The following is a 22,169-nucleotide window of genomic DNA, read 5'->3' on the forward strand; positions in this document are numbered from 1 at the left end:
GGTGGAGAACAAAAAGACCCCTCGGGGTAGGAAGAGCGGCTCTATATATCGGTGCTGAGAGGCATGCTGTGGCTCTTGCGTCCAGACCTCCACGGTCGAGGCAAAGTCCTGTGGGCGGACACGAGCAAGGGGCCCTGGAGAGGATACATCAGCTCGGGCAGTTGAAAACGGTATGGTGGCAAGTTGGAGCGTCTCGCCAGTATGCCAACAGTGGTAAGGGCGCAGGACGCGTCGTCACTCGGCCGGTGGGAACAAGTTTAGAAGCGCCGGGGCTTTGATCTGCGCAGGCATTGCTGCTGGCGAGGATCAAAAGGCGAGATTGAAGGATATGGAGGACACGGTATGCATGGCACACCCACCGCTCGCGTGCGTTGCCCTCCTGGGATGCGTTGGTCCTCCTCTCCGCCCTTCGCGAAGGTGTTGAATCTCGCCAGGCTCGTCTCGATTCGCCGCAACCCGGACCCCGGCTATGGCGTGACCACCCCGAGCCTGTAGGGCAGGTCTAGTGTGAGCGGGCCAGAGACATCCTCCGCTTTGATCTGAGTAGAGGGCAATGTCGATATCGCCAGGATTCCCTTCAACCACGCGGTATTGCGCCGACGAGGTGGAGTAGAGGAGGGCCGAATTGCGCAGGCGGCGTCACATCTCACCACGCTCGCCTGCGCGCTGGAGGTATTTCCGACAGATATCAGACAAACGGACTGGCTTGACTCGTAATCGATTCTCACTCAGTACCGCCGGAGAGCATTCTTGGCCCTGGTCCATGACTAGGAAGTGCGGGACAAGCCTTTTGGAATAGGTTCCTCCCGTCCCGAACCGGTAACCTTACCGCCACCTCGCCTCGCAGCGTGAAACAAAAAGCCCCCGCTCCCTCAATCTACCTCACGCACAAAGACTTCTCTGCCTGCTCTCGCCCTCCCGTCTTTTGCTGCAACTTCAACGCCTCTCTCATATCCGCTGCCGACTTACCGAACCGACGGCGTTTGCCGAACAAACAAAACTTTTCAAACTCCCCGAGTGCCACAGCTGCGGTGCATAGTTCGGCCGCTGTCGAGAATGATTCACATCATCGAAACAACGAGAATCACGGAACACCATAGTACACATTGGAGCTCAAAAACGCGCTCGAAAAGAGTCCAGCATAGAAATATCCATGGCCCAATCAAATCCCCGAATCTAGGATAGGCCTGTCCCTCGCCTACAGCTGGCCTCGATTATAGACAGGCTTTGGGCAACACCGAGCCTCTCTACCAAGGCGATATTTCCAATCCCTGTCCCGTGGGGTCTCTGTCTTGCGGTGCGAGACTCCGAACGACCAACACATCGACGAGAGACGTACGTACGTTCATTGGTGGCCTTTTCTCTCGGAAATCCCTGGAGAACTGCGGGCAAAGCCATGCGAATGAAAACGACTGAAGAGTCTTACCGCCTGCTTGGTTGCAGTTCGCGAGCATCAAGAGCGGACCAACACCTGGCTCGACAGCTGGGCCAGAAGACCACCCCTGACCTGCTGCACGCCGCATCCCCTGGACAGACCGCCACGGCGCCAACGTTCGAGGCTGCAGCAAATATGATTGCTCGCAGCAGACGGCACTGCGGCGATGCGTGTGCTCCTGGCAACTTGCGTTCCCTCGCTATGGTTTGCATCTTTGAGAGTCTCCCGTCACGAAAGCCAGCCGAAATTACACAGCAGGAGATTGCCTAGGAGCTTGCGAAGCGACAGCTGTGGACAGCAGAGATTGCACGTCTTTATGCACTCGACGTGCCGATGTCCCGGCCGTCTCCTTTGATCAATGAGTGGGCCTGAAGCCAGCAACTGGCCTTATCCGCGTTCAGAAAAACCCCCCAACATGCCGCTGGAAGACGGAATTGAGAACGACATAGCAGTCAACGGATGGCTGTTCCTACAGGTATGTACATTTCCAATTCCAATCCGACACCATCACCTGTGGTTTAGAGAAGGCAACGACGATTCTGTCGATGATTACCTCGTGCGGTCTTTCTATTTTGCTTTTCCCTGTCGTACAAGTGATCAGCAGTTCGATCAACCGACCCCTCCACACTTCTCCCCACGGCCAATAGCCTTGGCAGAAGCTTGTCCGAAGCTTGTCAAAAAGCTTGTCTCTCGGATCCGACCTTCCGTCGAGATTGCTTGCATTGCGCGTCAGATCTGCGGCTCGCCCTGGAGAGTAACCCTGAAGCAATGGGTGGGTAAGTTGTCTATGTTTGACACGGAAAATTGGAGCCCTCAATTCACCTGTAAGCTCATCTGGCAGCCACGTCCCCTGAGTTTGAATGCGCCAAAACTGCGTGAGGGATCAAGGGAAGATTTTCGAGCGGAAGTCACAGCTCGAGGCTTTGTTCCAGGGCTGTCATCCATGAGGGGCTTATGTCTCTCCAGGTCTACATCTGTGACCGTGATGAATCCTCCCAATCTTCCACCTGCCTCCACCTGCCTTTCTTTCGCATCATTTCCTCCATGGACTTCGAAGCCTGTCTACGGTGGATTTTTAGAGGAACGAGACTTCTCAGCACTAGGTGCAATCTGATGATGCTACGATTCAGGAAGTATCAAATGCTCCAGTCTTTTTAACTATCCCCACTGTCTGAAAATCCAAATTTCTCACTACCAACTCCGCGTCTTACTACGGACATCTTATGAAACAATCGTCTCGACGCATAAGAGTTCCTCCCTCCGCAAGCAAATGCCGCAGGACCGCCACTTGACGAGTGATTCTTCCCAAGCAGCTCCGTTCCAGATCACAGTCAAAATAAAGAGCAGAAGCTCAACAACGAGAGCTTTCTCCTTCCGCTGTTCGTCTCCCTATCTTTCTCTCTTTGACGTAGACCGCTTTATACTACCACGGCCGCACAAAACGCCATGCGCGTTTCTCCTCTCCAAGGAGCTCATACTTACCTCGCCCTCCAGCAGGAAAACCGGCGTCTCTCCATTTCCAACAGTAGTAGCAAGAGCAGTCGTATCGATTGCAATATCACCATCCTGGCAAACCCTCGCCCGTCCCCTCCCCCATTTCCCCTGCCTCCGCCCGCTCATCCACCTACCTACCTACCACTCCGAGCCGCCGCCTGCCGGTCTGGCCCAACCAGATCGCGACCTCAGCCATCCGCTTACATCCGAGCCGCGTCATAATGCTAAAAGCTCGAATGCCTCTTTCGTGACGTCGTTGCTATTGTTTCCGGTCTACAATACCTACCGGTCTCGTCCTTGCGGCGGTCTGTGTCAGGGCCTCTCTTTATCCCTGTCACATCCGAAGCCCGCACGCAGCGTTAGAACACACATCATCAACGCATACGGCGGCGGCGGCGGCGGCGGCAGCAGCAGCAGCTCACCCACAAAAGCAAGCCTTGACACATTCACTCAACCCCCCATTCAATCGATTGTGAGAATTTTTAATTCGGTTTTTGAAAAAGGAGGTTTGCTAGCTAGGGAAGCCTCCGAGCTCCAGCCACCAATCTCCATCCAGCCCTTTTTCCAGCCCTTCAAGTCCTCCCAGATGACCCTCGCCCCCCGTGCGCGCACTTTCCAGGATCCACTCCCAACTCAACTTTTCCCTAGCCAGAAAGCCAAGCCAGGTTGTACCCCCAGGAAGCGTAGTTGTGGTACAAGTTGGGGTGGGGCTACCAGAATTCTAGGGCTCAAAGGGGAAGAAGCGGGTGGTGTGGGTGGTTGATTTTGTTTTCCTCCGCCACCAATGTGACCCTCGTCCGTCGACCGCTCCCCGATTCTGCTGCCCGTCCGCCTTTTTTTTTTTTTGCAAGACTTTTTGAACTTTTGAGTTTTTTTCTCCCATCGCCACTCGTTGGTGTTCGAGTGGTTTCGCTCGGCGGCGAAAGAGGGAAAAAGAGGAAAGCCCACCCGCCCTCCCATGTGAATATGTCCGATGATGTGTGTCGATTGCCGGGGGTGTTTTTGGTCGATCGAGCGATGATGCGTGGATGCAACAAGTAAAGACCCCGGCGCTGTGTTTGGAAAATGAAGAAGACCGCTGAAGAAGAAGGAAGAAGACGAACCGGTCATGAACATGCGAGGGGGATTAGAAAGAGGCAATGTCCATGAAGCAAAGCATCTCGCACGTGGATGCCGCATTGGGGACCCAAGAACAAGTTTCGGAAACCAAGAAGACCAGAGTTGGGGGCGAACGGTGTATGCGAATGGGAATTGTGTGCAAGAAAACAATTGGGGATGGACCAAGACTGACGGGCCCAAGCAGGAGACTGTGGACAAGTCGCCGTCCCGTTGCCAGAAGGTCCCGCAAGCAATGCCGAAAATGCCGAAAAACAAAAGGGAGAAGAGTCGTGCCGACTTTTGTGTGCGTCGTCTGTTATTGTACAAGACGAGGGTCGTATTCGAAGAGCCTCGGTTCGGCGGTAGACCGGTGAAAGTTGAAGTTGGCCATGATGTGTTACTTGCTTTTTGTGGTCATGGTGTATCGTGACTCTGATGCCAGGAGACGAGCTATGCCCATGGAATGAAATTCAATCACAGGGAGAGACCCGCTCTTCCAGAACGAAGAACCTGACCCAACCGGAAGAAATAAGCTGTGATACGTGTCATGCTGGTCGTAAGAGTCGTAAAGTCGTCAGGTACTGGACTTTGAGCGACCGTCTAGTAGCCACCGTTGACATTGCCGTTTACACCGTTGTTGACACCGTTGACGCCGCCGTTGGGACCGCCGTTCATTCCGCCGTTGATGCCGCGGTTGTACGAGAACGTCTGCTGAACAGCAGCCTGAAGGTTGTTGGGCACAGCGGCATTGGTGAGCCGGTGAGGCTGCGGGGAGGCCAGGTTGGAGCCGAATCCGTTGGACATGTTGTTGAACGGCTGACCATTCATCGGCTGGGTGGAGCCAAGCGCCATGGTCGCTGGGTATGCCAGCTGGTTGGGCGCGCCGGTGGCAATGGGAGTGATGTTGCCGCTGGAGCTGCCGCTCATGCGACCATCGAACTCGTGGACCTTGGTCGCGATGCGGCGACCATAAGGCGTAGAGCGAATGGAAGGCAGCATCGGGCGGCAGGCCTCCACGAGGCGGACCTTGGTGGGGGCATCCGAGTAGTCCAGCTACAGCACGTTAGCAAAGTCGGCCGACGTAGGAGAAGGCTACTACTCACAGCAGTCTGGACGACGTAGTTGCCGTAAGAGTCGCGAATCAAACGCTCAAGCTCGCCAACCTGGAGAAGCTCTTCAATCAACGCGCGCTTGGACTCGGCATTGGAGACACGGATGCACTGGAGCTGTTAGCGACGTCAAGGTAGAAGTTGGTTCGAAAACATACCTTTTCCATCACGTTGGAACTGAACTTCTGCTTGGACAGCTGGCAGACACGGCCACGGAAGCTCTGGCACAGAGGGACCGTGAAGCCCTCCTCTTGCAGGTCCAGAATGTATTGCACAACGTAATTGCCGAAGGGATCCTGGACGAGGCTGATGGCGTTGCCCGTGATCTGGGCAATCAGAGTGTTCCTCTGGTGGCCAGAAGAGTGATCGATGCAACGCTGAAGAACGCAGCAACCATGGCGGTGAGTACCAACAATGACACAAGCATCGCCCACAGCATGGAAAATGAAGGCGGCGTCCTCAGAGCCGAGATGGTTCAGGCACTTTTGGATGACGTGGTTACCGTTGAGGTCCTGGATCAGAGTAACGACGTTCTGGCAGAGCGCAGCGATGATGGTGTTGATCTGGTCGCGGGTAGACACGTATTCGATCATCTTCTGCAGAGCCCTCGTGCCATGCTGGTTCAATGCGATAGAAACCATTTGGGGAGCAGCGTTGATGATGAGACGGGTGCGCTGCTCGTCGTTGCAAAACTCCAACATCTTTTGACACAGGTAGTTGGCGAAGGGATCCTGCATGAGGTCGACGACATGCTCCTTGGTGGCGTCGAAGATCTTGCGAACAACGTCCAGGTTGCGACCCTCGATCTGCTTCTGCAAGTAGCGGCAGCCATGCTGATCCTTGCAGAGCTCAACAATGTCGTGGGGCAAAAGCGAATCGAAGTTGTAGTTGGTTTGCGACCGCAGGTGGTCCTGATGGTTCTGCATCCGGCGCTGCTGGATGACGCGGGCCTGGCTGTCGGGGTAGCGAGGCTGAGGTGCCGGGGCCGTGTACTGGCTGTACTGGCCGTACGCGTTGGCGTAAGGGCTGCTGAGCATGCCATTCATGCTAGCGAGGCCGTTCATGGCATTCATACCCGTCATGTTGAGGCCGTTGATGCCGTTCAAGTTGGGCATTGGCATTTGACCGTAGGAGGGCTGGCCGCCCAGAGGCTGGTTGCCATATTGACCGACCTGAGCGCTCAAGTTCAAGTTTTGCATGTTCATGCCCATCATTCCGTAGCCACCGTAGTTGAAGTTGGTGGCAGGGTACTGAGGGGCCTGGGGAGGCGACATGGTGTTGAGCGCGTTGGTGTTGAGAGCGGTTGTGGGGGGCGAAGAAACGGCAGCAGTGCTCGCAGGCATGAGCGCGTTGTTGTTGTTATTGTGATTGGGACCGAACGGAGCGGCACTCGCGTGAAGGCTCGACCGGGGCGAGCGGAAGCTCTGGTGCTGGTCTTGCATCTGATTCTCAGAGGCAGAGACGTCACGGCTGTGAAGCGCGGTCGCGGGAATGCGGCCCATGCTTGCGTTATGCTTGTGAAAGTGATTCTCAGCGTGAGTGTTGATGCCTGTGTTGGAGTTGGAGGTGCCCAGGCCGTTGGCGTTCTTCATGGTGGGGATGTCGTTGGTCGAGTACGACGACGACAGCTTGGGCATGCCGTTGGAGGCGGGCGGGCTAGAGAGCAGACCCGGGCGCTTCTGGTCGCCGAAACCAGTAAATCTGACTTCGGTAGAATGCCTGTTGCTCAGGTTCGTGCGCCCGTCCGAAATGTTGTTGCCAAAATCGAACTCGTCAGACTTGTGAAGATTGTTCGCGGGCATACTGTGCTGGGCGACGTGGCGGCTGCGGGTGGGCTGCCAGTCGTTGGCGGTTGTGGGCACCTCGGGGCCAGGCTCGCCGGGGGAAAGAGCCAGGTCAAGGGCGGCCGAGCTGGCCGACAGGCGCATGGAGCCGTCGCCGTCGCGACGAACCAAGATGGGGAACTTGTCGTCGGTGGTGTTCATCTGGAGATAGCTTTTGACATCGGGCGAAGCGGCAGGGTTGTGATCTCTACCGTTCCTCAGTTGGTCGTCGTCGCCGAAGAAATCCATGTGGCCCAAGACGGATTTGAGGTCCGGAAGGCCAGTGCTGTTGTCGGCGTGGATGCGCTGACGAAGGTCAAGGCCAGTGACGGGGACAGAGTTCCTATTGAGACTTTGACACGATTAGCTTGTGAGCGAGCAGACGCGCAAAACGCGACGGAATGCAGGTTGACGTTAAAGGCCACCGACTGCAAGGGCGAGGCTAGGACCAGCTCGTCGGCGCTCAGTTTGCAGGCGAAGGGGCCAGGTAGAAACGCGAAGCCAAGCAAGAATTTTGCGCGTTGGGGCAGGGTTACACGGTCAGGCGAGGATCTTCAAAAGGGTAAGACTTACGCAGCACCGGTGCGAGGATTCATGTTGGCGATGCTGAGCTCGTGAGAATCTTCTTCCTCGTCCGAACCACGACGAGAGCCAGGCATTGACTTGGATGGCATGTGCGAGATTCCGTGAGAGACGTGCGGAGGCGAGGTGATCTGGGAGCCCGAACGGCTTGGACGGTTCGAGAGCGTGGTGCCCGACTGAGGCGAGGTGAAGCTCTGGACTGAGTAGCGCTGGGGACGGGAGAAGGCAGTAGGGAAGCCGTTGTCGCGGTACTCGGGTGGAGTCGTAGGCTCGGACTGAGGCGCAGGCAGATTGGTGCGATTGATCTCGTCGCCAAAGCGGGAGTAGTCAATCTGCGTGCCCTTGAATGGCTTCTCGTAGCTCTCCATCTCAGCGTCGAACCGCGCACGCTGCTCCTTGAGAGCCTCCAGGTCGTTCTTCTTCTTCTCAAGCTGATGCTTGTTAGCCGACCTGTCGCTACCAATCACAGTCGTAGCACCGCTCGAAAAGTGAGAGTATGCCGAAGACGTATCAGTGGGCAAGGGAACACCTCCAAAACTGTCAGAGGTTGGGGTGTTGAGAGAACCCTCTGAAGGAGGATAAGAAGACATGGTTTGTGCAGTACCGTAGCACGTTACTTTGGGTATCAAAGCCACGGGCAACAGGCGCTGAACTTGAATGCAGAAGTGCGAACCACCAGGGAGCTGGAAGAAGCTCAAGGGTGATGAAGGGACGTAACAACGAAGCAAAGAGAAGGGCAGAGGAGAGGATGATGCGGAGGATGAGAAGATGGTGCGGAGGAGGAGGAGAAAGATCGTGGAGGCGGAGTTTTAACAACCTCATGCGGCCCCCGCTTTGAGCACAGGGCGAGTGACGCCGTTGAACGTCGAGAAGTGAAATGAACTAGCCCATGTTTGGGCGCTGACAGACAAGGCACATGGGAAACGCGCATCGAAATCAAAACGCGAAGAGGAAATACTGCGCCTACCATTTGGACCTTGTGAAATGTCTGTGACAATCAGCCTCGAGTCCCAATTGGCAGCAACTGCTCCTCCATACGAAACCAAATGCCAACGCCAATTGCCAAACGCCAAGGACGATGCCCGAACACCCAGTTCCGCAGCAAGCAGCACCACCCCGGATGACGAGAAAAGAGCAAGGAATGAAGAAGAAGACTCAATTGGAGCTGAAGAGCTGGGGAGAGGTGCCAGAGGCGGATGGGATGAGACGAAGCAGATGGAGAGAGCTTACCGCGGAGGTGAAATCGACGCTCTCTGCGGCCTGTCGGCGCTGCTGGCCAATTGGCGACAATGGGGATATTGTGGGCAATGTTGGTACAGTGTTGGTCGTAAAGCGCCGTGGCAAGGTGGCGCGGGCGTCATTTGCAGTCGACGTGTGGGCCTGCATTTGGCTGGCAAGACTGCGAATGGGGGAGGTAAAGCCAGGGAAAGACGACTCGTCGCGAGGAGACTGGGGACTGCGAAAGCGGCGGTCCTCGGGGCGATCCCCCAGGCCGTTGGAAAAGGCCATGGTGTTCTACCTGAATGGGGCCCGAGACATCAGCATGGGCGTGAAGAAGGGAGACGTGTGGGGTTGGCTGGCTGGTTGGTTGGGGCTGGCGGAGCGGCCAAGCTAAGTCAAGTTGCGCTCGGAACCAGCTCAGTCTCGCAGTCTTGACAGAGGCAGAGAGACGGGGCGCTCACACTCAAAATCGTACACAGGGCGGGCGCCCTCTGAAGTCCGGACTCGACTCGAAATTCGAAGGAGGGCGCACAGGAGACTGCGAGGTGGGCTGCAGAACTACCGCTACGTTGTACAGTGAGACCCCTGGCACTTGGCCGTTGCTGGGACCAGAGGAGGGCCGAGGCGTCGATTCGAGAGGGCGGGACGAGGTATGGTACAGCAAAAATATCGTACAAGTACAGAGGGCCGGGTCGCGAGGTGTTGAGAAGAACAGAACGAACGAGGTAGGTCGCGAGAGAGAGAGAGAGAGAGGAACGGGACGAGTTTCAGGCGGGCGAGGTGCTTAATGCCGGAGACCCTGAGCAGCAGCAAGCCACCACGGAAAAGCATCCCAGCAGCGCAGCACGCCCAGAGTCCAGCACACGCATCGCCCCCATAGCTTCATGGCGTTAGGTTGCCCAGTAGCCGCCGACGCGCGTGCTGCGTGATTGGGGCGAACTCTCTCCCGTTCCCACTCCTCGATCCTCTCTTTGACACCGTCTGCGTCCTCACGTCATTCGCACCACCGACTCGCGATCGACAAGTCCCAGATCAGCACTGCGCCAGCTCCAGCTCCAGTCGGGCGGCAATACTGTGCGGTGTTGTATAGTCACCTACGACCAGTTGAGGCCAGTCCGGCGCCAGCGCCAATAGCTGCCCCCGCACTGCGCGGGCTGGACTCGGCCTGGCCCATATAACGGCGACGCGGCGGCGACTACGACTACGACTACCGGGCGACGACAACGGCTCCCGCGGCTGTAGAGGCGTCGCGTGCTTTGCGGTGTGCCGGTGGTGGTCAATGAGGTGTCGTCGCGGTGGTTGGACGAACCAACCAACCTTACCTTGCTTCGATGCCAACCCACCCACTCACTCGTTCGCCTTCCTGCCACCTTGACCGCGACCCGGACCTGGACCTGGACTGGACCTGGTACAACCAAGCAGCGCATTGCCAAAGAGGCTTTGGCGGCCACTCTACACCGCCTGTCCCCCCAACGGTCCTCGGCGTGTTTGCTCATGGCTGGACTTCTAGTGCCTGACTAGACCGCAACAATGCAAGCGGCGGCATGTAACCGCGTCCCTAATCGATTGTCGGCCTAGGGCGTGGAGCATGGCTACCCAGGCGTGAAACAGCCTTGGCCGCTGACGATGACGACTTTTGGGCGGTCCGAAGCGGCGAGGCGCATGCCGCGGCGATTGAATTGCAGCCGCCGCCCAAAACCGTGGCCATGGCGAGAGTGGAGGTCTTTGGGAACCTGTGAGTCGCGCGAGACGACTCAATCATTTTCTCAACAGCCGCGCCAGCCCTACCGACAGCTTCGACCACCAAGCGGAGCGCGCTCGCGGGCGGGATCTTCTGGATTGTGCCGAGCACGGGGACGATTGCGCGCTCTGCCACCCCGAGATCTCCATGACTTTGCAACGCCTCTGACTCGCTGGCTGCGTCGCGTACCTCTGCTCTGGTATCGTCCGAAAGGAATCGCGGGGCAGCCTTCAGAACTCTCCATACGTGTCCACCTACCTACCCAAACCGCGTTGCGTCGGCCCAATCGTTTGACCATTGTCTGCTAGCTAGCTACCACCTACCTCCGTCAGAAAGTAGCACGTTGCATCCGGTCACTTTTGGCCGCGCCGGCAAGGCGCCGTTCGCCTCTCGTCTTCCTGCTGCAGGCACGAGACTGGACCCACGACAGAGGACCCAGCATCTGCACTCTTCGGCCTTTTCTGGCCGTCATCAAGTCCAGTCCACCGGTCTGTCTGCCTGAATTGGTCAATTTGATGACTCTTAAGTCTGCTCCGAATGCGGAAAGCTGTGACCGCAACGTGGAAAACCGACAGAATGCTCCGAAGCTGTCTTCCCGCTTCTTGCGGCCCAAAAGTTTCGATGACCATATGCTTTCTTCTAACTCCAGTCCATCGCCAAAGTCTATGGAATATCCCAAGCCAAAGATCATGACAGTCCCTCGTTCGCGGTGTCATTTGAAGACAGGGATTTTCTCAACTACTGCTCACAAGTGCTCTTTCCCATACGGACAAGTTTTGCATTGCTGCATCTCGCAAATGAAGGCCTAGAGCAGAGAGAATCATGGTCCCAATCTTTCCAGCATTTTGACAAGCCTTCACTCAATCGAAATACAACGCTAGCCGCTTTGTTGGTTTTCAACTCCAATCATACAAATTTCGTGGAATCTGGTACTTCAGAGGACTCCTGGAAGGACTCCTGGAAGGCTTCTGGAAGAAAAGTAGAAATGGGTTGCGAGTATCAATCCCTTCGAGGAGTAGATTCAATAAAAGTGACCCTGAGAGTATTCTTTGGCCCGCTAGTTCTGTTGACTTGCCCCCTGCTCCAATTTTGCTCAAATGTCCAATGACGAGCATTGCTCAGTGCAGGGCAGCATTCTCACCTGAGAAGTCAAGTTGCAGCGAGATTGACATATAGCTTCGCTGTAAATCAAGCTCACAACATGAACGCAGGGCAACACGTCACACTGCCATTGACGTGCTGACGCGGGGTACGGTAGTTGAGCAGACCTGGGAGCCTCAGGTTGACATGTGTGGCCAAGTCTCATGGTTATCGCCAAGGCATCAAGGCCGAAAGTCTTGGCAGTGCGGGACTCGCGACCGACATCTTCACCCTCGCTGCTCCGCATATCCACAACTCCCCTCTCCAAACCCATCCCTTCACTCTTGCCCACCGTAAATCGCAATCGGCGCGCAAGAAGCCAACATGTCCGCCGGTGCAAAGGCAAAAGCCTCCAAGAACGCTTGGCGACGCGCCAAAAGCAAGGCCGACAAGGCGAAAAAGGCAGAGGTAAGACATCGCACTCGACCTCATTCTCATCTGGATGCCGCTCACAACCACCAGATACCCGCTCCCGAATCGGAGGCCGTTCCCGAAAAGGCCAACGATGGTACCGCCGAACCTCAGGCTGAGCCCAAGACAGGAAATGAGACGGCGACCGCAACCAACGGTCAGCCCGCCGAGGGTGGCAATGACGTCGCCATTGAAATGGAAGTAGACGACCCGCTGTACGAGCAATTCAAAGACATCTTCGATAGGTTTGGCTACGGCGAGCGGCAAGACGAGACCAAGGCCGACGACAAGCCTACCATCTACGAGGCCGAGGACGCCATATTCGACGAGGAGAGGGAGGAAGAACAGGAGCAAACAATTTCGAAAAGAGAGAGAAAGGAGAAGAATAAGTTGTCTGTCGCCGAGCTCAAGGCGCTGGTCAAGAAGCCTGAACTGGTCGATTGGACAGACACATCGTCACCCGACCCTCGCCTGCTGGTTGCCATCAAGGCTCACCGCAACGTCGTCCCTGTTCCCGCCCACTGGTCGCTCAAGCGCGAATACCTATCATCGAAACGTGGTATTGAGAAGCCGCCCTTTGCGCTGCCCAAATTCATCCAGGACACGGGTATCGCCGAGATGAGAGACGCAGTACTCGAGAAGCAAGATCAACAGTCGCTCAAACAAAAGCAAAGGGAGCGGGTGCAGGGAAAGCTGGGAAAGCTTGACATTGACTACCAAAAGCTCTACGAAGCCTTCTTCAGATTTCAAACCAAGCCAGAGCTAACACGATATGGTGAGGTCTACTACGAAGGCAAAGAGTACGAAACCAACCTCAGGCACCTCCGGCCAGGCGAGCTCAGCGAGGAGCTCAAGGAGGCTCTCAACATTCCACCTGGTGCCCCTCCGCCGTGGTTGATCAATCAACAGCGTTTCGGCCCTCCCCCATCCTACCCATCTCTCAAGATTCCCGGTTTGAATGCCCCACCGCCTCCCGGTGCTCAATGGGGCTTCCATCCTGGTGGATATGGTAAGCCTCCCGTGGACGAATACAACAGGCCCCTTTACGGTGGCGATGTCTTTGGTGTGCTTCAACCGCAGCAAGAACAGCCTGCTGGTGAGCCGGTGGAGAGAACACTATGGGGCGAGCTTCAAGAACCCGAGGAAGAGTCTGAGGAAGAGGAAGAGGAAGAGGACGAGGATGGAGAGGACGAGGATGAGGACATGGGTGGTATGCAGACTCCGGGCGGCCTCCAAACGCCCAGTGGCATGACTTCAGCTGTGCCGACCGAGTACGGCGGTACAGAGAGTGTGTCGGGCGAATTCAGCTTGCGCAAACAGAAGCGTGGCACCGAAACAGAGGAGCCGGCGCAACAGCGGTCGGCTTACACGGTCCTTCCTGAACGCGACGTTCGTGCCCAAGGCTTCTTTGGAAGCGAGCGTGCATATGACCTCAAAGCTTCGCAACAGGTGCCTGTGCTTGGCCAAGAGGACAGCAGTAGAAGAAAGAGGAAGGCTGGTGACATCGATGTTAGCGTTGATGTGGATGCGCTCGAGCGTGAAGACAAGCTGAGCAGAGACGAGATCAAGAAGCAGTACGAAGCGCAGCGCCATGCCGAACAGCAGGGAACCTGGGGAGGTTATCAAGACGATCTCAGCTCCATGATTGCCGAAGAGAGCGCGAAGAGGTTGAAGAAGGATCAGGAGCGCCGCAGTAGGCGCTAGAGGCCTGTTGACGAAGAAAAAGATAAAAGTATTACACACGCTGAAGAAGGATCTGGCAAAGCTCCAGACGGTCAAGATACCAATTGAACAACGGAATTGCATTGGGAAAGGGTTCCATAGCCGGCGGGCGTTGGAGGATGGCGAAATTTCCGGAGTGATGGACAGGAGTACCACTAAGAAAATGCTTTGCTCTTTTGCCACGGATCCCGATGTCGACTGCGCTGGAGACAAGACGTGAAACTGTCAAGAAGCACACCTGCTGCCAAGGGAAACTTGATGACGACGAGCCACGCCTTGAGGATAGAGAGCTGACCATGTCTCACTGGATACAGGGCAGTTCCGCGGTCAATTTCCCCACAGGTCTCGCTGGGTTGCGTGGCACAGCGGGCAGCAGAGCCTCTGATCCGCCATGGCCACATCAGACCCAGACCGACGCCGCTCACATGAGCAATGGAGCAGCTGCATGAAGTCCCCAACAAGAAGAGAGGAGACCAAATAGACCGTCATTGAGCCATCCATTCTGACTGGATTGGGATTTGGACTGGCATCAAGTCCGAGCTTGGAGCGCAACCCACCGTCGGAAACGCCTGATCACGTGACTCGAGACTTGGCTGTTGGTCGAGCTCCTTTCTCGTTAGAAAACTTCGGCCATGAAAGCCATACCTACGCAACCGTACTATCGCAACAACCAGGTCACCTCATCTGCACTCAGCATCGTCATGGATCGCGAAAGAGACAGGGATCGCAGGTAAGTCATGCCCAGTGACGGCTTGTTGTGCTGTTGACCCGGCCGCCGCCATCGCCATCGTGGTGGTCGTGCGCGGTTCACAAACACGGCCTCAAGCTACCACAACCACGGCGCCCACCCCCAACGCAGCACGAAACCTGACACAGACAACCCAACAGACCTGGCGGTGAGCGCTACGCTCCAGGAGCTTCTACTTACAGGCCTGGCCGCTCGCCTCCTCCCCGAGACAGCTACCGTTCTACACGATCACCGCCCCGTCGTCCTCCGCCCGCCGACACCTACGTTCCCGCCTCTAGCAGAATGGCACGCCCTCGAAGCCGATCGCCCGCCTTTCGTCGACGCTCTCGCAGCCCTCGCGGTGGATACATGAGGCCAGAAAGTGATACATGGAGGAGGCCAAGGTCACCGCCTCGACGGGAATACTCTCCAAGGCGTGAGTTCTCGCCTCGTCCGGCTCGCTTTGATGACAGGAGGGACACACGACCTAGGTCGCCCCCTCGCGAGTTCATCAGTGACCGGTACGATAGGCGTTCGCCTCCGCGTATCAGAGAGCGTTCGCCGCCTCCATTGAAGCGCAGCAGAGACGTTTCGCCCGTGGGCAGCCGCGGCCGCTCACCCCCGCCAGCAAAGAGAGAGAGGCTGGCTTCGCCGCCGCCTAGAGCGAACAGATATGAAGAACCAAGGCCAAGGGCCTACAGGTACAACAGGATGCCGTGGGGCGGGCCTGACCGTCTGTCTACTTACACTGAACATAGTCCTCCGCGACGTCCCTTCTCCCCGCCTCGTGAGCGGAACTTTCGCCCGCGCTCTCGCTCGCCCCCGCCTCGCGAAGATAGGGTTGATCCGTACGGAGTTGACACTTGGAGGCGTCGGTCTCCGTCTCCACCAAGATTTGCGACGTTGGACGCCGGCGTCCGGTCCGGTCGTGAATCCGTCGCGTCGTCGCGCCGCTCTTCACCTCCCGTTCACCCCAGCAGACTCGGATTGGTTGCCGACGACCGTCCGCCTCGACCTACCGACTTTTCTCCAAGGCCGCGCTCGCCGTACCGCCCTCCGCGCTCGCCGCTTGAGCGAGAACGTTCTCCACCTAGGCGTGAGCCAATGCCGATCCGCGAGCCTCTTCCATCACGGGAACGCGAGTATACAAACGGCAATGGTCCACCCCCCAGCGGTCCTCGTAATGGCGACTTTTCCCGCGTCCCACCCACTGGACCAGCAGGTGGACGCTACGGTCCAGCCATGTCACCTCCGTCAGGTCCCTCCATGTCCATGTCGGCGCACAGCCGCAATGCGAACCCGATACTCAGTGCACCTTCTAGACCTCGCGGTGGTGGACGTGGCAGTTTCGGACGAGACTATTCTCCATATGAGCCTGCTCCTCTAGGACCTCGACGCGGATCGGGCCCGTGGGCAGCACGCGGAGGCGGTCCATCCTATCACAGCGGTCCACCAACGGGACCTCGCGGCGGACACCACGGCGGCTCAGCACCTTTCCGCGGCTCAGCAAACAGCACGTCGACGACGTATCCGCGAACGCAGCGCTTCAACACGACGACCACAACACAGCCTCCGCCAAGCCCAGCCCAGAATTATCTCGCCGACTTGCCACCCATCATCCCTGGCGGCCAGAAGCAAAAGGACGTGGTCGACTCGAGCCGCCTCTCAAAGCTCGAAGACGAAGCCAGGAAGCTCCGCGAGCTCATTGCCGAGAAGGAAGCCGTGGGTCGCCGCGGCAAGCTGGAATGGGATCGCATGGAGCGCGAAGGCGAGACGGCCAGCCTCCGGGCCGACCTGGCGGATGAGCATCTCAGGAACCTCAACGGCGAGCCGATGAGCAACGCGGCGTTTTAGACGGATGCCGCGTCGACGGAGCCGCCGGAGCGCCAGGTATGCAGTAGGGGTTATGCTTGGTGATGCAGACATTGCGATGAATGGCGGATGGTGGTCCAACACTATTTGGTGTACGATTCGACAGAGCGATTTCAACTCGACCACCCGGCCCTTGAATTCACAGCCGCGGTCTGCTGGTTCGACCAAGAGGTACGGCGCCCGGCCGAGACAACAAAAAAACCGAACCTCAAGCTTCCTTGTACCACTACTACTACGACTTGGACCCACTCCGCCCAGTCTTTACGGCAGAATACTCGTCTGCGTCTCTCACGATCACGGATAGTCTATGGCGATCAGAATGCTCCCTCGACTTACGACTAGAGTCCCCGCGGGAATCACGACCGCTTCTACCCCTACCTGCCTCCCATCTTCCCCCTCCCCCCGTCCTTAATCCCACACTTTTCCCCCTCCCGCCCACACTTCTCCCGTCCTTCGTCGGCTTTTTTGTCTCTTTCTTCCCTCCCTCTTCTCCTTCGTCTCTTTCTGGATAATCTGGCGCAGGAGGCGCATGGCGTCTGTCGGTCGTGGCCGTGGTGATGGCTGCGGTGGTGGTGGCCCGTGTCGTTGTCATGGCGCTGAACTGGACTGATGGACTTCTTTTCAAAATGCGGACCGGGATGACGACGGTGTTGTGGCTGGTTCAGTTGGCTGGCTGGTGCGGATGCGATGGCCCGTCTGTCCTTCCGTCCTTCCGGTCTGAATGGAGTTACCCAGTGATAGTAAACAAAAAATTCAATTGATGAATGGCATCATGCATGGATGGAGAGATGGAACGATGGGATGCTCCTGGGTGTGCTGTGTTAATTTGACTTGTCGACTTGTTTTTGATTGGCTCCTGAAGAGGCTTCCTGTCGGGCGACAGCGTGAGAAATGGCGGATTGGTGGTTCGCGGAAAGGAATACCAAGAGCAGCCACAAGTCACATTGCATGATCCATGTTTATCCATTCATCGCACGTGCGCTTTGAAGCTCAAGTTCAATGGGTATTGTTTTTGACTTGCCTATCCAATGCTGACCTATCTGCCAATCACTCATCCCAAGCTCTATCAAGGGCCGTTGAAATGGACGGCCTACCTACTTGGCCCTATTCATCGGCCCCCAGTTGGCACGTGGATTCTGCTGATACCGGACCAACTTCTTGTCATCGCGGTCCTTGCCGAGCTTCTCGTCAAAGACGACGTCCATCTTATGCAGACGCTCCAGCTGCGATTCCTTCTCGACGCCCTGGGTCAGCGGTGCCGTCTCGTCGCTCTGAGCGGCCTTTTCGCCAGCCTCTTCTTCCTGTTCCTTCTCCTTTTCTTGCGCCGTCTCGTTGCTCTGATCGGCGTCTTTGCCAGCCTCTTCTTCCCTTTCTTTTTCTTGCTCCTCCTTTCCAGCCGCCGTCGTCGACTCGCCCTGCAAGCGGCGATTCTTCCACACCCCCCAGCCAGCCGTGCCCTCCTTGACGGCGCCCTCCTTGAACGGCGCCTTCTGCCGCACCCACTCGCGCATAATCTCCCACACAGCGGCCCACGGGGCGTCCGTCTTGATGGCGCCCGCGCGGCAGTGGGTGCGCGTTGTGCGGTAGCCGGCGTGGCGCAGGGCGCCCTTGATGGCCGCGCCCGACGGCGCCTGGCAGTGCAGCACGCGCGCGAGGCCGCTGATGTCGAAGAAGAAGGGGTGCGAGTCGGTCAGCGCCGGGTCGATTTGCGGAATGATGGGAGAGGGTTCTTCGGGCTTTGGTGTTTTTGATGACGGTATATATTGTGGCGCGGATGATGGGACGTAAGGGGATGCGGACTCAGCGGGCGAAAAGAGCGTTTCGTCGTGTGCGGTGCGCAGCATGCCTTCAATGCGCTCGGTCGTCGCGTACACCTCTTTGTCGAGGTCGGGGAGGTAGCCGAGAATCTTCTCAATGAAGGCTGGGTTGTGCAACGGTCCGCCGTACATGGGTCCGGCAATCTGAGGTACAAGTCAGGTCACAAGAGTTCAATATTGACCTTTGTCCACTTACATGAGTCTTGAAACCGCAGTGCGGGCAGTTGGTGGGCGCAGAGGGACCTTGAGCCATGCCGTACTTGTAAAACGGCCCCTTTTTGCCATGGACCGTGGAAGTCTTGCCAATGAATTGCGGCGTCCATGCTCCACAGCCCGAGTCGCAGTTGTATACCAACATTGACTTGCCTGCCAGGAACTTGACATCCGCAGGACTCTTCTTTACTCTCACGAAGACTCTGGCGTAAAAGTCGATGGACAGGGAAAGCAGGGGCTCAATCGCGATTCCGTACTTGGCAGCGGTTGTGGCAATCGAGTGCAGGATGAGGCGCAAGCCGCCTTCATGAGCGTGATGACCCTTGACAGGGAGCCCGCCGTAGAGGCTGTACGCCTTCTCAGGGTAGCCAAATGAGTTGAAGACGCCGGCATCTGTGCATGTGACACACAAGAGACCACCGTCCGTGACTGCCTGCAAGGCGCCATCGAGGAATGGAACTGCCGAGCCATAGGGATCAAGGTCAATGACATGATATTTGGGCTGGGACGCGGTCGCAATGTCTTCTCCGACAAACTGATACATGTGCGCGACGGCATTGCCAGCATTCGGCTTCACAACGTCCTCAACCTGGTTGTGGATGACGTTCAACTTCATGGCCCGAACAGCATCAGGAGAGAGATCATTGCCAGTAATTGAAGTGGCAAATGGTATTTCCTTTGCATATCGGAGAGCTCGGAGACCGGACGCGGAGAGCGCATCCAGAATGCGAAATGCAGGTTTCTTGGCGACGCCATTCGTAGAAGCATTCTGCTCCTCGCTGGCGGGTTGCTCTGTCCGCGGTTCTACGGCTGCAAGCAAATCTTGATCCTTCAGCACCGAGTCATCAAAGTTGGTGATCTCGCCACTGGATTTCTGTTGCTCACTGGCACCTGGTTCCGCCTCTGCCACTTCTGCCTCCTCTGCATTCTTCTCAGCCTCGTCGCCAGTACGCTGCCTCTTGTTTTCGTTACCAGTATGTTGTTCCTCATGTCCATCACCAACAGGCTTCCTCTTTTTGTTTGCCTTTGCCTTTGCCTTTCTTTTATCTTGCTGCTTCCGCTTGGCTTCCTTTTCGGCAAGGAAGGATTCGCCAAAAGCATAGATTGCGAGGACGCTGAGGTCGCGATTGAATTGCTGGATGGGATTGTAAAAGACCTTTTGTCTTTCCTCGTCGGACTCGCCCTTATTGGCTTTCTTCGGGTCTGTCGAAGTTGCGGCGTTGGGCGGGACGAGAATGTGGGCCAGTCCTTCTCTCACGGTAGTATACTCTTTGCCCTCGTGTTGGATGCGTTGGCCAGCCTTGGGGGGGTCGGAGAGCGAGGCGGCAGGGGTGGTAGGTGCCGTGGCGCTTTCCATGGTGGAAGCAGTCGAGCAAAAGTTTCTCGCGGCGGTGTTGTAGGACAAGCGTGGAATCTGGGCCGCTGGGATCACGTAGAAGCCGCGGGAGAAGCGCGGCAGGCGGCAGAGGAGAGCCAATGTTGGGACGTTGGCGCGTGGGCGGGCTTTGGGTATTCGGTGTGGATGGTGGTAGAGATGGTGACTTCACGGCGCATGGCAGACAGTCGACCGCGGTGAGGTGGAGAGTCCCAAAATTTTGGGAGCACGGTCCAGTCTGGTTCAGGTCCCCCCGGCCGGGAAGATCATCCGCGACGTGAGCTTATTTTAGTTGTTGCCGCCTATACGAAAATCCAGCATCTCACTACCATCCATCGGCTCCGTCGTCCAAAGAGGCTTCGTATTTCCGCAGCCATTGGATTTCAACATGAGCTCCGTGCATAACACCTGATAGCGGGGTCTGGGACGGTGGCAGCCGCCGGGCCTAGCTATTTACAGCCTTTGTTGCCTGGTGGCTTGCTCACGGACTATCACCACGACCACGATAAATACTCGCCCCCAGCGCCTCACTCTCCTATTGCCTCCCTGTCATCGCTTGACTTCTTGCAGTCTTTCAGCTTGAACCTCTTTCGCATTGCGAATCATTCTTCCCTTCTTTGCAAGCTAAGAATGGGCCGGCCCGCACCCCCTCCCGTCTACCGCGACGACCCTGACGCTGTTTCTATGCACACTACGCGCGGCGACTATGAATACGACGATAGTCTCCAAGTAGACGATCAGCTGCCTGCGTACTCCGACCATGCAGGTCCCGTCTCAAAGTCAAACATCCCCAGCCAGGGACGAGCATCTCAGCTCCCCGAAGACGAGTACTCTGTGATTGAATGCGGCAACACTCAATACGCCTTCGGAAAACCGGTCAATACCAAGGCCGTGACTTTTCGGATCGATGAGCGTCTCACCGAGCCTTCGTGTCTCTTCAAGTATATTAGCGACGTTCTGACGGTGCTGCCGCCGAAGCCCCTCGTCCAAGTCCACGGCTATCACTGGCAGACGGTGCGCAAGGGCAACAAGAAAGAAAAGAAGCAAGTTGTCGACTTTGACATCAAGCTCAACATGCAAAACTACCTGGGAGAGCCTACCCAGGACTGGTGCAAGCCAAGGACCGTTGGCAGCGCAGAAAAAGCTCTTCGTGGTGGTTTCAGGAAGACTGTTGCGAAGGATCCAAAAGGGGACTTGGAGGTCGGCGACTTGAAGCAGGATCTTTACGATTGGTGCAAAGAGTACTGCAACTCGAATCGGATGCTGAAGAGGTGCGCAAACCACATATCTGGTTCGGAAAGCCCACGCTGACATGAATGCTCCTTGTAGCTTCCGCATCAACCGCACCATCTCCGGTCTTGACACCAACTTGATCCATCAACGCATTGAGGCTCTCATCCGGCAAACCAACTATCGTGGACACGTTCTCATCACTTTCCCGATCGAGAGCCGCGGCGTAGACATTTACAACCCTCATCGCATCAACCGCTGGCGTACCACGCCCTGGATCCGCTGGATTTTCTACCTCTCTTTCCTTTGGCTGTTCACATGGCCACTGCTCTACTTCTTCACTGCCCGTTGGGCCGTCTACACCGTCGACTGGCCCTTTAGTATCTCCATGTCGCAGTCACCGTCTGGCTCGGGACGCAACAACCGCAAGTGGGCGACTGTCAGCGAAGAGGCCTGGTTTCTGAAGCATCGGAAGCTCATTCGGCGCCTGGCGTTGTCGGGACACCAAGGCAATGCTGATGAGCTGGATTTGGACGAGGAGTACGAGGAGCCGAGGGCAATCTCTGGTCGTTCAGGAAATGAGCATGTTGACACCGCTGTTGGCATTATCCAGGCTGGTGTCGCAGGATGGAATGCTGTTCAAAGAGGCATGGGCCGGGACCCAGATGGATGGGGTGCTGACTGCTAAGACCAGACCTTCGCTGGAGGGCACCAAGGAGCATTCATAAGCTGTACCATATTGTATGTACCATGACTTTTGCAACCGCAGCCTGATGCTTGTTCTTTTCTATTTTGTGAAACCAGATTCTTACCAAGGCATACGATGGTGCTTGGAAGGTACTGTTCAAATCTTCGCATCTCCAAGGACTCGCGTGAGAGAGGGCGAGCCGAATGGCCTGCCTTATGTCCGACCGGGAGTCCGACATTTCCGATTCCGAGAGCGAGAGCGAGGACCTGACGCTCCACCGCACGCATGTCTTGGACTTGCGGAGTCAGCCTTGATTGTGGATCGTGTCGGTAGCTTATTTGGACGTCGTCCAAGGCTTGTTGACGAAAGTCATGGGACATGCTACCAATTTCTTGGGTTGGAGTTTGAGTGCTCCCTACTCCCATCACTTGTAGATGCTTGAATAATGCTCCTGATGACTTTGCAACAAGG

General features: G+C 56.7%; 6 protein-coding genes across 6 annotated transcripts; 3 read left to right on the forward strand and 3 right to left on the reverse strand.

The window, feature by feature from the left end:
* Positions 1–4,627: 4,627 nt before the first annotated feature.
* Positions 4,628–8,131, reverse strand: J3D65DRAFT_605053 (uncharacterized protein; the record flags this gene model as incomplete). Its single annotated transcript, XM_066798320.1, has 5 exons — positions 4,628–5,080; positions 5,131–5,253; positions 5,295–7,265; positions 7,313–7,511; positions 7,533–8,131. 5 exons carry the CDS (start codon positions 8,129–8,131, stop codon positions 4,628–4,630), a joined length of 3,345 nt encoding a protein of 1,114 aa, XP_066653069.1.
* A 565-nt stretch (positions 8,132–8,696) lies between these two features.
* Positions 8,697–9,050, reverse strand: J3D65DRAFT_669731 (uncharacterized protein; the record flags this gene model as incomplete). Its single annotated transcript, XM_066803224.1, has 2 exons — positions 8,697–8,714; positions 8,772–9,050. 2 exons carry the CDS (start codon positions 9,048–9,050, stop codon positions 8,697–8,699), a joined length of 297 nt encoding a protein of 98 aa, XP_066653070.1.
* Positions 9,051–11,754: 2,704 nt separating this feature from the next.
* Positions 11,755–13,863, forward strand: J3D65DRAFT_468159 (splicing factor 3b). Its single transcript, XM_066796490.1, has 2 exons — positions 11,755–12,051; positions 12,106–13,863. The coding sequence occupies exons 1-2, from the start codon at positions 11,968–11,970 to the stop codon at positions 13,756–13,758; spliced, it is 1,737 nt and encodes a 578-aa protein (XP_066653071.1). The 5' UTR covers positions 11,755–11,967; the 3' UTR covers positions 13,759–13,863.
* A 1,398-nt stretch (positions 13,864–15,261) lies between these two features.
* On the forward strand, positions 15,262–16,851 carry J3D65DRAFT_632201 (uncharacterized protein). Its single transcript, XM_066800993.1, has one exon. The coding sequence runs from the start codon at positions 15,608–15,610 to the stop codon at positions 16,355–16,357; it is 750 nt and encodes a 249-aa protein (XP_066653072.1). The 5' UTR covers positions 15,262–15,607; the 3' UTR covers positions 16,358–16,851.
* A 501-nt stretch (positions 16,852–17,352) lies between these two features.
* Positions 17,353–20,035, reverse strand: J3D65DRAFT_632205 (S-adenosyl-L-methionine-dependent methyltransferase). The gene is made up of 3 exons (XM_066800994.1): positions 19,378–20,035; positions 18,389–19,326; positions 17,353–18,336 (listed from the first exon to the last, which is right to left on the reverse strand). The coding sequence occupies exons 1-3, from the start codon at positions 19,760–19,762 to the stop codon at positions 17,470–17,472; spliced, it is 2,190 nt and encodes a 729-aa protein (XP_066653073.1). The 5' UTR covers positions 19,763–20,035; the 3' UTR covers positions 17,353–17,469.
* A 266-nt stretch (positions 20,036–20,301) lies between these two features.
* J3D65DRAFT_468251 (uncharacterized protein) lies at positions 20,302–22,153 on the forward strand. Its single transcript, XM_066796493.1, has 3 exons — positions 20,302–21,051; positions 21,110–21,751; positions 21,848–22,153. The coding sequence occupies exons 1-2, from the start codon at positions 20,411–20,413 to the stop codon at positions 21,696–21,698; spliced, it is 1,230 nt and encodes a 409-aa protein (XP_066653074.1). The 5' UTR covers positions 20,302–20,410; the 3' UTR covers positions 21,699–21,751; positions 21,848–22,153.
* Positions 22,154–22,169: the final 16 nt, after the last annotated feature.

This window comes from Phyllosticta citribraziliensis, assembly GCF_038025025.1.
Source record: "Phyllosticta citribraziliensis strain CPC 17464 chromosome Unknown J3D65scaffold_9, whole genome shotgun sequence".
Classification (NCBI taxonomy): Eukaryota; Fungi; Ascomycota; class Dothideomycetes; order Botryosphaeriales; family Phyllostictaceae; genus Phyllosticta; species Phyllosticta citribraziliensis.